Raw genomic sequence first — 15,557 nt, 5'->3', positions numbered from 1 at the left:
TCAGCATTAAGGTCCGTCATCAACTTAAAGACAAATAAATGATATGATTTTTTTTTTAGCCTAGTTAAAGCCTAGTGTGGGGTAAGATAAGCCCCCAACCATTATAGAGTAAAAGTGCGTAATAGCACTAACTCAAGAAGAAGAAGAATCAAGAAATAACAAAAATCGAAAAATGTTAAAAATTAAAACTTAAAAAGAAACTACTCTTATGAATAAGTGATTAAGTATTAATTAAAATCTAAAATTGAACCGCACACAATATTACTCCGCGAAACAAAATCAAAATTAGTTGTATTAAAATCTCAGCAAGTAACACAACTTCAGAATTTCTTGTCCTCCTACCAAAAACAATACGCAAATATATATGTACCTATGTACATATGTACATATATCATTATCATTGCTATTAATAGTAATGAATAAATAAGTAATATTAGAAAAGGGAAATAATTATTTTTTAATATCTAGGAACATGGAATATTTTGCCATGTTTGATCATTTAAATGATTTCGAAGTAGTTGATAATAGCTATCTGTTAGCTAATGAATTAATATCTGAATCAACTATTACTGTAGAAAATAGTGTTTTAAATAACTTTATGAAACGAAACAATAAACGTTGTCAAATTAAATTCATACCATATAATGTAGAGACATACATGAAAATAAATGATAATAAATATATGTACGCCGTAACCAATGAAATAAAATATGAATATGAATGTAAACAAAATAAAATTAAAGAAAAAGGATATTTGAATGGAGTTGGTATATTGTATTTTGATTTTAATTGTAAGTTCGAAACTGTAGATTATAAAATTATAATATCTGATAACAAAAATGAAACTGAATTTAACGACCTATATTTTGGTTATTCTGATGATTGCTGTTTAAACATAAAGATTAATGAAATAGAAGAAATTGAATTTTTATCTAAACTAAAACCTAGTAATATTAAAAATATTGATGATTTAAGTATTAAAACAAATAATCAGAAACGTTTTATATCAAAGTCTCTAAATTCTATTAAATTGAATTCCAACTCATATTGGTACGGATTAATGTCATTATGTATAACCATAATTATGATAACAATTATTGTAAAATGTATAAAAGGAAATTTATGTATAAATTTATTTAATAAATGTTTTAATGTAAAAAAGGAGTCGCCAAATCCCTTGAGGAATAATATCGTTGTATATACTACTAAAAAATCTGATAAATAAGTACAATTATGAATGGTAAATATATAAATAAATATACTTAATATTTTGTAAATTTATTATAAAACATTTTAAATATAAAATGAATTTGAATCCGATAAGCACATACTGTAAGAAAGAAATTAGTTAAGTTAATTATATAAAAAAAAAATTTATTGTTTATGTTAAACAAAACCTGTATGAAAATTTAAATATTGTTATATATATATTTTAATAAAGTTATTGATTTGGATTAATTGAAATCAAGGTTGTGGTTGGCCATGCCTGTTTGTTGTAATGTAATTTGCTTCTGGCAGTAAAGTCAATTACTATTTCATTGCCTTTCTTTAAGAACGGATCCCAGTTGTCACATTTCTAGGTCGATTTGGTCTAACTTGGATAAAAAGCGTACGGGTCATCTGCTCCAACTAAAGAGAGATCTGCTCAGTACTACGGTATCGGTGCTGACTGGTCATTGCTTAATAGGGAGGCATGCTATGAGACTGGGTCTTCTTTATAATCACCTTTGTCGCGGTTGTAGCTCTGAGGACGAGGAGGAAACTGTGTTCCATCTCATGTGTCAGTGCCCATCTTTAGGCAGAAGAAGATCAAAAATCTTGGGGGCCCCTTTTCTGACCGATCTGACTGAGCTGTCATCCTACAATGTGAAGGACCTAGCTAGATTCATAGAACTGTTGGGTTGGTTTTCCTTCACCTAATGGGGGAGTCATTGCCTCTCTGTTGGAGGTGTTATGTGGTTTTATTCCGCATATTTGTCAAATTAAGTTTTGTCTTACTTTGTATCAAGACAAATAAAAGACAAGGCACAATATCACACTTTTGTTTAGGAATTTATCCTACACACAAAGTAACGCTTCCTGTTTACACTATTTCAAATGCATTCAAGCTGATTCAGCTATGATCACTGTAGTCAACCTACATACAGTATTCTTTGTTTTCTTTATGAACAATGTTGCGCTTATGGTTCCCCCTATAGGAATCAACGTACATTAGATAAACATAACCGCACTTATCTTAAGAATGCAAATCTCAGCATAATTGATTTGGTTTGGTTAGCTTTTGCTTGATTCTTTAAATTCAGTTCGAGTCAAGCCAACAAAACATCAACAGCTTGTTTAAGTTCATAACATGCTACTGCGTCAAGAACGATTAATTGACCAATGTGCTGCGAATGCAGTCATTCTAAAGCAAGGGTAAAATGCAGTCAACTGCTTCAATTGGAACAGTTTCCAATTCAATCTGAAGAGGATTTAATTCAGTTTAACGAAGAAATCACTGCCGTTGAAGTAGTTGTAAGTTAAATTATACATGTTTCGTACTTTCAATTTCAACTTATTAATATTTTCACATGAAACAATTTTAGTAACTCATACATTTCTTTTTATCTATTACGTTTTTTATAGGCTGCATTAATAAGACGCATCAATGGACAAACAACCAATTACGCGAAAGATTTCGTGGAATTTTGGAGAAAGCATACTCATAAATTACAACTTTGATGGTACACAAGGCAAGAAGTACGTGCCGTACTTCAAATCAATAAATACAAAATCAATTTTTTAATGCGCTACATAATGAGCGAACCTCAAACTCGGTTTTTTAATTTTTGAACAAAGAAGGCAAAAAATTAACTAAATAACAATTGTAAGCCGGACAATTGTTAACTTATATTTATTAAAATTTATTTATTAAATTTATTTTATTAATATTTATTTATTTAAATTTCACACACAACTATAACATTCCAATTGCATTTTAATATTAACAAAAGCGAAACAAAAGCGACATATGTAAATATTATGTTACAGAAAAAACAAAAAGAGCAAATTAACAATTTTGAGACAACAATGGCTTAACGATCGTCCAAGTGCGTAATAAGGGAGTAACTTAAAAACACATTCGCCAAACAATCGTTGAGGCGTGTAATAATTGCATTTCAAGAATAGAGAAACAAAAGCGACATACGTAAATATTATATTTCAGAAAAAATAAAATGAGCAAATTAATAATTTTGAGAGAACAATCGATTAACCATCGTCAAGACGAGTCATAAGCGACGCATTTTGACGATTGGCGATATATGAATTGTCGAAATGCTGGCTGGGTATATTATTTTGTACGCAAGAGTAGGTGAAGCAATATTTCTGAAATTAATGGATAGCCTTTGTGTTTTATGTTTTTCCTAAAATATATGATTGACTTTGTGTGCATGCAATGCACAAGTACCCAGCGGGACTTTCGATTGCTTCAGCGCTGAATGGTAATGCCTTGCGCTGATTATTCAAAAGAAACTCCTAATTACTTTAGGTTAGGGTTAGGTTAGGTTACTGGGGCCGTCCGAAGACTGACTTAGACCATGAGGTCCATTGTGATACCCTAAAGAATTTGACACCTGTCCCTATAACAACTTGATATTGGCTACAACGCCATTGACACGAGCTATGGAAATAGAATCTAGCTCTCTTAGTGAATAGAAAAAGTGCAACCCTAAGTAGGATAGTCTATGTCTTGCGAAGGCAGGACACTGTAGCAGAAGGTATGTTGGTGATTCCTCTTCACCATTCTCCATGCAATGCCTACAATGTAAGGAGGTCCTGATGTTGAGCCTCACGGCACGTCCTCCCAACGGGCAGTGTCCCGTAATAATTCCCACTATCCTGGACAAATTTGCTCGGGATAGGTTGATTAATTCCCCCGATCTTTTCTTACTTATTTTTGGCCAAAATTCTTTGGTTTTTATGCAGTTGGTTACTGTTGACCATCTTCTTTCAAACATTTGGTATGTCTATAATTTTATTCGGTGCCGACAAGAAGCAACTGGTATACACACACTTTCTTTTTCCAGAAGAATTTGTGCTGTCGTACCATGTCTTGCTAATTCATCTGCTATACAGTTGCCTTGGATGTCCCTATGTCCAGGGACCCAAATAATTCGTATCCGAAAATATTCAGCCATCACCATAAGTGATGTAAGACAATTCAGTACTAACCTCGAGTTGAAGGTCGACGAGTTTAAGGATTTTATAGCTGCCTGGCTGTCAGTAAATATGTTTATAAATTTAACGGAGGAAACATTGTGTTCCAGCCAATCTGAAACTTCCAATATAGCAGATACTTCAGCTTGAAAAACGCTGCAGTGATCTGGTAGCCTGAAACACATACTGAGATCTAGTTCAGGGCAGTATACTCCTCCTTCTACTTGTCCATCTAACTTTGAGCCGTCTGTAAAGAAGTTAAGGCGATTATCACTCTTTACAGAGTAGTTTTTCCATGTCTCCCAAGAAGGAATTAATAATTCAAGATTTCTGTCCACAATTGTAATTGTAGTACAGTAGTCTGTTATATCCGGAATGAAATCAATTTCTCTGAGGATGGAATCTTGCATCCCTCCACAACTGCTAACAATTCCTTGTTCTCTTATCCGTAAAGCTGCCCCAGCTACCTCGCCTTTCTCCGCGATGTCGATAGGTAAGATATTGAAAATAACATTCAGGGCAAGTGACGGCGTTGATTTTAACGCTCCGCTTAATGTCATCAGTGCAGTCATTTGAACCTTTTCCAATTTCTTGCATAGTGTTTCTCCAAAATAACACTCCATACAAAAGAATTGGTTTTACCACCACATTATATATCAATAAAATGGCTTTCGGTGAGAGTCCCCTCTTTTGCCTATAGCGCCTCTACAACAGTAAAAGGCAACCATAGCTTTTTGGGTACGTGCAACAACATTAGGTCCCCAATTCAGTTTTCTATCAATTATAAGACCTAAATATTTGGCTTTATCATTCAAAGTCAGAGTTTGACCTCCTAGGATAGGTAGTGTGAATTCCGGAATTTTATATTTCCTAGAAAAAAGCACTAGTTCTGTTTTGGTTGGATTTATTGATAATCCGCTGTAAAGGGCCCATTTGGATGCTTTATTTAGATTACCCTGCATTACCACACTAATTGTACTCAGAAATTTTCCCCTTGCAATCAAGGAAAGATCATCTGCGTACGCGACCACCTGACAACCTGCGCTATCTAGATCAACAAGAAGATCATTAACTGCAGTTAACCATAAGAGGGGGGAAAGTACTCCTCCTTGTGGAGTCCCACTAATAACATTCTTAGTTACTAGCGTTCCCCCTACTGCGCTACGATTGTCCTATCAACCAACAGTTGGGTGATGACTTCGATTACTCTATTGTCAATTCCTAGTTTTCTTAATGAGTTGACGATTACTTGAGGAAGAATGTTGTTGAAAGCCCCTTCCACAACTAGAAAAGCGCAAAGAGCGTATTCTTTATGCTGTATTGAGTTTTTAATCATCCCAGTTAGAGATGATAATGCGGTCTCTACAGACCTTCCTTTACAGTACACATGTTGTGATTTTGAAAGCCTTTCATCTGGTATCTCTTTCCTAACAAAATGCTCCAAAAGCCTTTCTAAAGTTTTTAAGAGGAAAGAGGATAGACTAATCGGTCTAAAATCTTTAGGTGTAATATGGGAGCTTTTGCCAGCTTTAGGAATGAAAACGACCTTTGTCAAATTCCATTTCTCTGGTATATGCCTTAAGGAAAGACAACCTTTAAAGATTGGTGTGAGCCAGTTGCAAGAGATGTCCTTCGCTTCATGAAGTAGGGCTGGTATAATTCCATCCAGGCCTGGTGATTTGTATGGTAGAAAGCTATCTATAGCCCATTTAATTTTCCTTCTGGTGTCAATATTATTCACCACAGATGAGTCACATGTAGAACCCTGGTTTATTCCAGAGTTATTTGGTATGTCGCTATCTGGAAAATGTATATTCATTAACAATGCCACTGATTCTTTGCTGCTATGTGTCCACCCATTGACCTCGTCTTTTAAGTAGACTAGATTAGAGGGTTTCTTCGAGAGAATGCGCCTAAACCTTGCTGTTCCTTGACAACCCTCCACGCTTTTACAGAAGGCTTTCCAGGAGCTTGTTTTGGCTCTTTTTATTTCATTTTTATACATTTTTAGACTGACTTTGTAGATGTCCCAGTCAGTGTTAAGATTACTTCTCTTGGCCTTGTTAAACAAGTTTCTGCTTGATTTCCTAAGATCTCTTATTTCCTCGGACCACCACAATGGCTTTTTCTTTCCCCTCTGTGATTTCAGCGGGCAAGAACGGTCCAAGGCTATGTTGCAAGCTTTTGTGAAGGTTTCCACAACGTTATCTAGCGATTGAGGAGGCTCTACTTCTTCAATAGGATATAGAGGAAGTAGATTTAGTAAATTGGTTCGATATCTACTCCAGTTGGTATTAAGGTAATTCCGATAAGGTTTCTCAACTGGACATTATAGATTTATATAGAATTGAATATAACGATGGTCAGAGAATGAGTGTTCATCAAGAACTCTCCAATCCTTAATCTCAAGATCTGTGTTTTCAATAGTTACCGTAATATCTAAAACTTCTTTTCTGCCTGCAATAATAAAAGTAGGTTCTACTCCTGTATTGCATATATAAAGATTATAATCTAAAATTGAAATAAATAAAAATAATTACTTTAACACGTGCAAATTAATAAACGGATTCTTTTCTTACTATTTTAAGAAATTATATTTTATTCATTTATATATTATTGTAATTTTATTATATTTTTTAGTTGTACATTTTATTTTTAATTTGTTTTAATTTGTATCTTCGACTTATTCGACTTTTCCTAACGGCTCTTTTAAATAAACCGTTTATGCTCAACCTTTGCTAACGACTCTTTTAAAATTCCTTAGAATGTTCGAGAAGCTTCTTATCTCCATCCTATAGGATTGGAGCTTCGTCAGCGTTTTTAGCTTTGGGGTCAGTAGCCAGATGACAAGATTCATATCCAATGCTATTTGGACATCTCATCGATCAAGTATTTCAAATGATACTTGATATGTTTTGCACAGCATAGTTGCGTCTTGAAAGAAAACAAATTTGTTTTCTTTCGCAACATTGTTGCCGTAAGAAGTGCAGGCAGTAAGCCTGACTGAAATTGAATATAAAAACGCGCGTAGGCGTTGTGAGATATCTTAATGCGCAATACATTGATGCGCATACTTCAGATACGAAAATTGTGTAGAACGGCAAAGTGTTGTTATAGTGATGCAGTGTGTTAACTGCCCCCTGACTAAGGTGAATCGTCCCGATTCATGAAATTAGAAATTTGTTGATCTAAGGCATTGAATACAATGTATTGATCCTTATTAATGGTTGTCGTCCTCGGTTCGAATTTAAAATGTTTATAGCATTTATAGCTAATATATATAATAAGTAATATTATTACAATTGATAATGTAGATAAAGAAATAGGGCTTTCATTATAATAATTTTTTAATATATTAATAAAATCTCTGTTATCTAATTTAATTTCTTTTTCACTTGAATCAATGTATGCAGTGACATTAAAATCATTAAAATAGTGGTTTAAAATGTACAAATTAATTTTATTTTCTGTGTTTTCATAGATTTCATTATCTATGTTTATTGTTTCATTAAAAGTTATTAAATAAGTTCCGGAAATATTATTATTATTAACAGAGTGATTTCCGGTAAGAAGTATTGCCCCTTCTTTTATTATATCTACATTTTTATTTTTTTCTTTAGATTTTTTACAATTTGTGTGTCTTCTATTTAAAATATCAGAAAGACAATTATTTTCATTACTTATTTTACAATATATATATCTTAATTCTACTTTACAATTGTCAATATTATAATAAATATTTTGACATTTAATTATTTCATTTGGGATAATTAATTTTCCATCAAACTGGAATATAGGCTTTGTTTCGAAAAGAACTCATCTATCAATTATCAGAGGGATATTTGATATATATTATTATTAATGAATTTTTTTGTACAATTTTGAAAGTAGAGACGTCCAGCAGATCGATTATAGAAATTTGTTTATTATTGTTTATGATTAGGTCATTTATTTTAGTTGTTATTTGTACAAAGTCGTCATGGTCGGGAGTTCCCGTTATCCATTTCCAGACGGTACCTAATTCATTTATTCCTCTTTTGAGTCTTTTATTCTCGAGTTGACTAAGTAGAGTTTCTACTAGTTCTATTTCCATTTCTATACGATAAATTCTGCTTTCGAAAAATTGCTTTTCGTCACTTAGAATGTCTCTATAATAGGTTAAGTTAGTGACGTGTATAAGCTAAACTAAAAGAAAAACTTAAGGAAAACCCGAATAGGTTGTTTTTTATTAATAGAAAAAACAAGAGAAGAGTTAGAAAACATTTGGTTGAAATATTTACCTCTAATAAAAAATTCTGAATTCGAAGCTTATAAACAAGCATTTAATAACTTGAAGAAAAATATAGAAAGATATCTTAAACAAAAAATAGACATGGCCAGTTTTGATATTTTGACAGCTTCAAAAATAATACCCCAATTCAATGGTGAACAACAATCGATATCTACTTTTCTTGGCATGGTAGAATTTTATCAGTGTATTGGGTAACAATACACTTTTAGTGACATAAAATAAATAATTACCATAAATAATGAAACTTTTGTATCATTGGCAACCCTGTTGCACAAATGCAAATTAATACAATAAAAAACGTCAGTCTTGATCAAACTCGCATTAAGAAACGACGTGTGTGTTTTCTTTTTCTCTTTTTCGAACCGACAGAGAATCTCTGGTTAAATTTGTCCTAGCGACAAGGATAACTGAAAAAGTTGAAAACAGAATATTGATAGTTGAGAATCCATCTACATTCATAGCGTTGAAACAAGTATTTAATAACGCATATAAACCAATGAAATATACAGCACATATTCAAGGAGAACTTTCAAGATTATACCAAGGTAATATGAACTCATATGCTTCCATAATAGAATGCCTAATATCAACTCTAAATGACATTCAAATAACTGAACGAGGAAACAGAATAGAGCGCTCATTTTGTCCATAAATGATGAAACTGGACTCAATACTTTTAAAAATGTCTTATCGGAACCATTTAGATCCGTAGTAATAACAGCTCAACCAACAAAGTTAATTGATGCAATTTTAATAGCATCAAGTATGGATAATTCACAACAACACACTGTGATGTACTATCGTGCACAGAATAATCAAAACACAAGATGGTAAAATAATCAACGATTTAACCAGAATAGGAACAATTATAGAAGTAATCAAAACAGGAATCAAAGGAATGGAGGTAATCAGCAAACTAGTTCATTTAGAACTAATCAACTTCAAAACTACAACCACCAACAATTTGAACAACAACGGTCAAATAACTATAGACAACAAAATAATAGAGAAACATATACAAGAAACAATAGGATAAGTGTCATAAACAGAGGACAGGAAAACGACCACAACCAACAGAGAAACTACAGAATAGGCTATGCGAGGATAAATAATGAGATAATGAAGAATCAATATCCAATTATGGTATACTAAATATCACAGATAAAACATTGTTAGATACTGGCGCAGATATGTCAGTATGTAAAAATCATTGTACAACTGACGAAGATAAATTAGGGGAACAATTATGTAAACCTACAAGTATCACTGACAATCCAGTTACAAATTTTAGGTACTACAAATTTAAAGTTCAAAATATTGAACGATTGCTTAAAACATAAATTTCAAGTAGTAGGTGACGAATTTCCACTTCCTACTGATAGTATTTTAGAACGTGACTTTTTCAATAAATATTTTACAAAGATAAACAACCAAACTTACAATTTTTCAATAAACACAAAAATAACTGAATATATGTTACCAATATTAAACAAAATTTTTAAAATCACAATACTACCTAGATCAGAAATGATACATTTGATTCAAATAGAAATTTTAGAATATAGTATTTATTTTTGTTTCAATTTTTGAGTCGTTACTTCGAAAATATTTGAATGTGGCTATTTTTGTTTTTTTAGAATATATTAACTTTTTTTTCGTAAGTTTTTTGTTGTGTATCCCTACACGAGTTTCGGCAAATTCGATTTTGCCTTCAGGAGAATTCCTAATATTAAAAACGTCTAGCAATCTTACAAACTATTTATACTATTTACATGTTATTTATTAATACTAATTTTGGAAGGGTTGTTGTCCTTGGGGTGCCAGGTAAGAAATGGTGGCGGGGTTTCGACTGGTTTTGTTTTATTGTTACATACAGGTAGTTAGGTCGACTGGTTGTTGGTATTTTGGAATGTATCTAAAAAGCCATGATGATACGCTGCCCTTATCGCCGTTTTGATTATTTGGGAGTTATCCCTGTTGATGTGGTGATTTTCCTTTACAATATGTCTGGCGACATTTGATTTTATGTGGAAGTTTATTTTCTTCGTTGCTTCTCTTTAGGTGTTCTTCAAGTCTTACTGATAAGGGTCTTTTTGATTGTCCGATGTATATTTTGTTGCAGGAGCCACATTTTATTTTGTATACTCCGCATTTCTCGAATGCGTCAATTGGGTCTTCTGCGGATAGTAATAGGCTTTCGAGTTGGTGTGGCCTACTGGAGTAAACTGAACTTTTTCAATTCAGTAGGAAGTGAAAATTCGTCACCTACTACTTGAAATTTATGTTTTAAGCAATCGTTCAATATTTTGAACTTTAAATTTGTAGTACCTAAAACTTGTAACTGGACTAAACTAGATAGTCAAGACAGTAATGCATGCAAATTCATAAAAGAAATTAAACTAGATAGTCAAGACAGTAATGCATGAAAATCCATATCATGGTCCATATAAGATAGTTGATAGAGACGGTGTAAATTTCACTATACAATGTAATGATAGAATAAAAATAGTTCATAATAATAGATTAAAGAAAAATTCTGAAAATATGACATTTAAAGAAATTATTATATTGTTACGTAATCGCCTGCGTGAAACTATACTTATATATTTTGTGTATTACAAAGAACTAGTATTAATTAGGAGTCAATTTAATAAAAACCACAACTTCACACCAAACAAATTCCAACACTAACTTTTTATAAAAATATCAATTGACGTAATGTTTAAATAATATTTAAACATTTCATTGCTACTCTGATGAAATTCGTAACATTGCCCTCCTCTTAAATCTGTTCGTCCCGAACAGGAATTACCACGTCGTTGCAGTTAGGTGCCAACCGTTCCAGATGCACCACTTTCTTTTGAGCTCTATGATGCCCCGACTGTTGAATTCGATAAACACCATCACAGATCTTCGTTCCATCAAGAACAGGGGGCTCCAAACAAACATCACAACATCTTCATCAGACACAAATTGCGAACACACACCGTTCTCTTTCAAGATTTTCAATATTTGCTTACTTACTAATTGCAGAAATTCTATATTTATTTACAAATTGCTTATCCTATACTTCTAGCTATTGGGTGGAGATTTTGAGTATCACCATCATCATTAACATTTCAGTTCCTGGTCAATAGGAGCGGTCTTCTGATAAATCAATGAATTTCATCTAATTGGTTCCGCCTACTTCCAGTGTAGTCACATGTCATCTTGCCGCAAAGTGCCGTTATTCCGAATTTTAAGCCCGCGTCGTCTGAGTCACCCTGATAAACCTCCATTTGCAAATAGCTGTCACTATCATCAATGCTACTTACGTTAGGCGCAACAAACTTGTCAATGCATTGAGTATGCCAATCAGGAATGTACTGATTAACAAAAACCGCACCATCAGATATATCAATATCTGTTGTATAATCCTCACTATTTGTTATATCCGAAACGAACAAGACATCCCTGACATCAGCATCAAATTTACTATCCGTAGCCAATACGTCATCTGTGATATCCTTATGAAACAAGACATTTCCATTAATTGTCACGTTCTCATCATCTATGAGGTCGGCATCAACGTTTATTGGTATATCTTTATAAGATAACGTATCCGCGACCAACAAGCCCTCTGCGATCTCCGCATCATATTTGATTTCCTGATTAATCCTGAAAACGTTGTCAACTGCACTGCCAGCATCGATTTGAGTATCTGTAGCCAACATGCTATCAAAGACATCCGCATTGGATGGAATATCAACAGCTAACATGTTATCTGTCTTAAGTGGCATATTTGCCGGGAATATGTCATTTGTGCCAATTGTTTCACATGGAATAACAACATCGCATGTGAAATCTACTTCAAATGGAATACCCTCAACATATATAACATATGGGGACTCTTGCTCGTCCAAGCAGATGTTAATTTCAACTGATTCAGCTATACCAAAGCCGATTAACACGAAATCATAACTACCTAAACCGAAATAGTCTTTCCTCCTTTTCTTTCTTCTCTTTCTTCTGTTTCTTTTTTCCCTATTCATTATTTGAATCAGTCTTCTTCTTTCTCTTATCTTCTCTCTTGTCTTCTCTCTTATTCTTCTTTCCTTTCTTCTCTTTCTTCTATTTCTTTTTACCTTCTTTCTTGTCTTCTTTCTTGTCTTCTTTCTTGTCTTCTTTCTTGTCTTTCTTCTTGCCTTCCCCTCTGTCTTTCCTTCTGTCTTCCTTCTTGTCTTTCTTCCTGCCTTCACTCTAGTTTTCATTTTCCGTACTTTTGCTGTAAAGGAACACATTATACCGGCAGCTTCGTACGTCAAAGCGCCGCTAACCGTTTCAGAGTATGTCTCCTTTGAGAACATTACGACCTGACGCTTAGTTTCCGGATCACGTATACCGTCTATTAAAGTGTCGACTTTACTCTTCACCATAATATCACCAGAGCTACCAATGTAAACCAAGTTACACAACCGTTCAATGTCGGCAGAGTACTCTCCAGGACTCTCGTCAACAAGCGGGGCTCTTGCTTCCAGTATTACCCTGTGTAATGGAGCCATAGAAACGTTACCGTACTTGCGCTCCACTGGATCCATTACAGCTTGGTAGCTTTTATGTTGTTCGGGTGGAATTTGTTTTAAAACTTCTGCCGCACTACCTTTTAGTGCCACAATCAGTGATTCCGTTTTCTCACCAATATTCCAATTATTTGTTGCAGCCGCTATTTCAAATTTGAGTTTGAACACTTCAAAAGCCTCGCTCCCATCTCGAGGCTGATTATTCGAATCTCAGGATTTTGTAAAAAATGAAACGAATTATTAGGATTGGAGAAACTATACTTATATATTTTGTGTATTACAAAGAACTAGTATTAATTAGGAGTCAATTTAATAAAAACCACAACTTCACACCAAACAAATTCCAACACTAACTTTTTATAAAAATATCAATTGACGTAATGTTTAAATAATATTTAAACATTTCATTGCTACTCTGATGAAATTCGTAACAATATAATAAATTTATTGCATGAAATAAATAAAAAATTTATTTTTAAAATTATTTTTAAAAAATAAAACTATTTTCAGTGTCAACATTTCAGAATTCAAATTATTGTAAAAAATTTTCTTTTTTATGTATGTATATTTATTTACATTTTAAAATTTCATTTTTACGGTATGATTAGTAAAGCTTAAAATAAGATAAAAATAAATATAATCAAAATAGCGACTGTGACACATGTCATCCGTCGATTTATAGTATAATAGTAGTATTATAAATAGTGGTAATATTAAACCAGTATATGGGTCATTCTTTTACAAACCGGACGGATTTTGGTAAAAAATTACCTCATGATCTCCGATTTGGTTGAAATTTTTTTTATGAGCTCCTTTCATGGAATAAGAAGACCCGTATCTCGGGAAATAATTTAGTGAGATATCCTAGGAGATATGGACCCATTGAGTTTTGAGAATTGGCATAGTAGACACATTTTCAAATGACTACATCTCAAGTTCCATAAAAGGTAGAAACTTGAAATTTACAGCGTTTCAAAGATAATTGATTGAGCTTTTATAAAATTGTTTAAACAATTAAAATTGCTTATATTTAAGTACTAATATTAACCGTTAAGTTTCAAAAAAAAATTTTTCTTAAAATACGTCCCCACTTTTTATATTTATTTTGATTCAGTTTTAAATTTTACTACGAAATAAAAATTTTCGAGATACCATCTTTTTTTTAAATTCTTTAATATTTTTTTTTTCTCCCGCAAAACACATCAAGCACATGCGTACTACATTTTCATTGAATGAATTTTCAAAGAATACACTACATATATTCTTATATAATATTTTAAATTTCGATTAGCAATAAAATTCTACATAAAATCCAAAAATTTATATTTTAATTAGAAGTACTTTTACAAATTTATTTATCCTTCATATCACATCAAATACATACACACGATTTTTCAGTAAAAAAAAAAAGGAATATGTCACACAAATTTCTTTTTTTATTTCTGATTCAAATTAATATATAAATTCTTCTTCAAAAATAAATATTTCTACTGTGATATTCATTTTAGAAGTAATTAAAAAAAATTAATTAATCAGGTGTCCTTCACGTTACTCATACGCATCATAGTACCATGAAATCAAATTTCGAAGGAAAACGATACAAAATCTTTTACTTTTTATTTCTGAATTAAGTTTATCATTAAATTCTACGTTAGTATTCTCAGAAGTATTTTTATTGAATAAATAAATCACAAATTTGAAATTTTTAATATTCCTGCGGATAACTCTAAGAGTAGCGATGAAGAAGATGACTCGCATCAATTTTAAAAAATCTGCAGAAAAAGTTTAATGGCACAGCAGATAGAACTATGAAAATAAAAATAGTGGGTGTGATACATAATTGGTCTATCCGAAAGGGTCACGACTTACTTCTCAAACGCTACAAAATGTATGACTACTGTTGCTAAAAAACTTACTTCAGAGAAATGAATCTTAGAAGACCCAAATCCAAAAAGCCACCGCTAGGAAAATATGTAACCCATAGAATTTTAAAGTTTTACGAATGTGAAGAAAACAGTCAAGTAATGCCTGGGAAAAAATCTGCGTATCCTTACAAATTGACGGAAAAAGAACACAAATGCAAAAACGGTCCATTCTAAACAATTTGAAGGAGTTGCATACTCTTTTCAAACTCAACCATCCAGACCTGTAATGTAGTTTTTCAAAATTTGCATCTTTACGACCACAACATTGCGTTCTTGCAGGAGCAAGCGGCACACATTCAGTTTGTGTGTGCTGCATACACGAAAATGTACGATTAATGGTATATATTGCGTTCTTGCAGGAGCAAGCTGCACACATTCAGTTTGTGTGTGCTCCATACACGAAAATGTACGATTAATGGTATATGGAGTGAATATAAAAGCACTGACTGCATGTAGTAGAAAGCCGATAAATAACTATAAAGATTGCCTACAGCGCATGATTTGCAATACTTCACGCACAGAATGTTTTCTAGGAACCTGCGCCAAATGTCCTGGAACTGAAAATATCAATGAACTTCTGGAGAT

The 15,557-nt window shown here is 32.7% G+C and overlaps 1 protein-coding gene across 1 annotated transcript; it reads right to left on the bottom strand.

Moving 5' to 3' along the window:
* Positions 1 to 4,007: 4,007 nt before the first annotated feature.
* Positions 4,008 to 4,769, bottom strand: LOC119682961. Its single transcript, XM_038096546.1, has one exon. It carries the CDS (start codon positions 4,767 to 4,769, stop codon positions 4,008 to 4,010), a length of 762 nt encoding a protein of 253 aa, XP_037952474.1.
* Between the last annotated feature and the right edge of the window lie 10,788 nt (positions 4,770 to 15,557).

Source organism: Teleopsis dalmanni, chromosome 1 (genome assembly GCF_002237135.1).
Source record: "Teleopsis dalmanni isolate 2A chromosome 1, ASM223713v2, whole genome shotgun sequence".
In the NCBI taxonomy this organism is placed as follows: Eukaryota; Metazoa; Arthropoda; class Insecta; order Diptera; family Diopsidae; genus Teleopsis; species Teleopsis dalmanni.
Note: the sequence above shows the minus strand (reverse complement) of the source record. Positions and strands in the feature narration are given on the sequence as shown.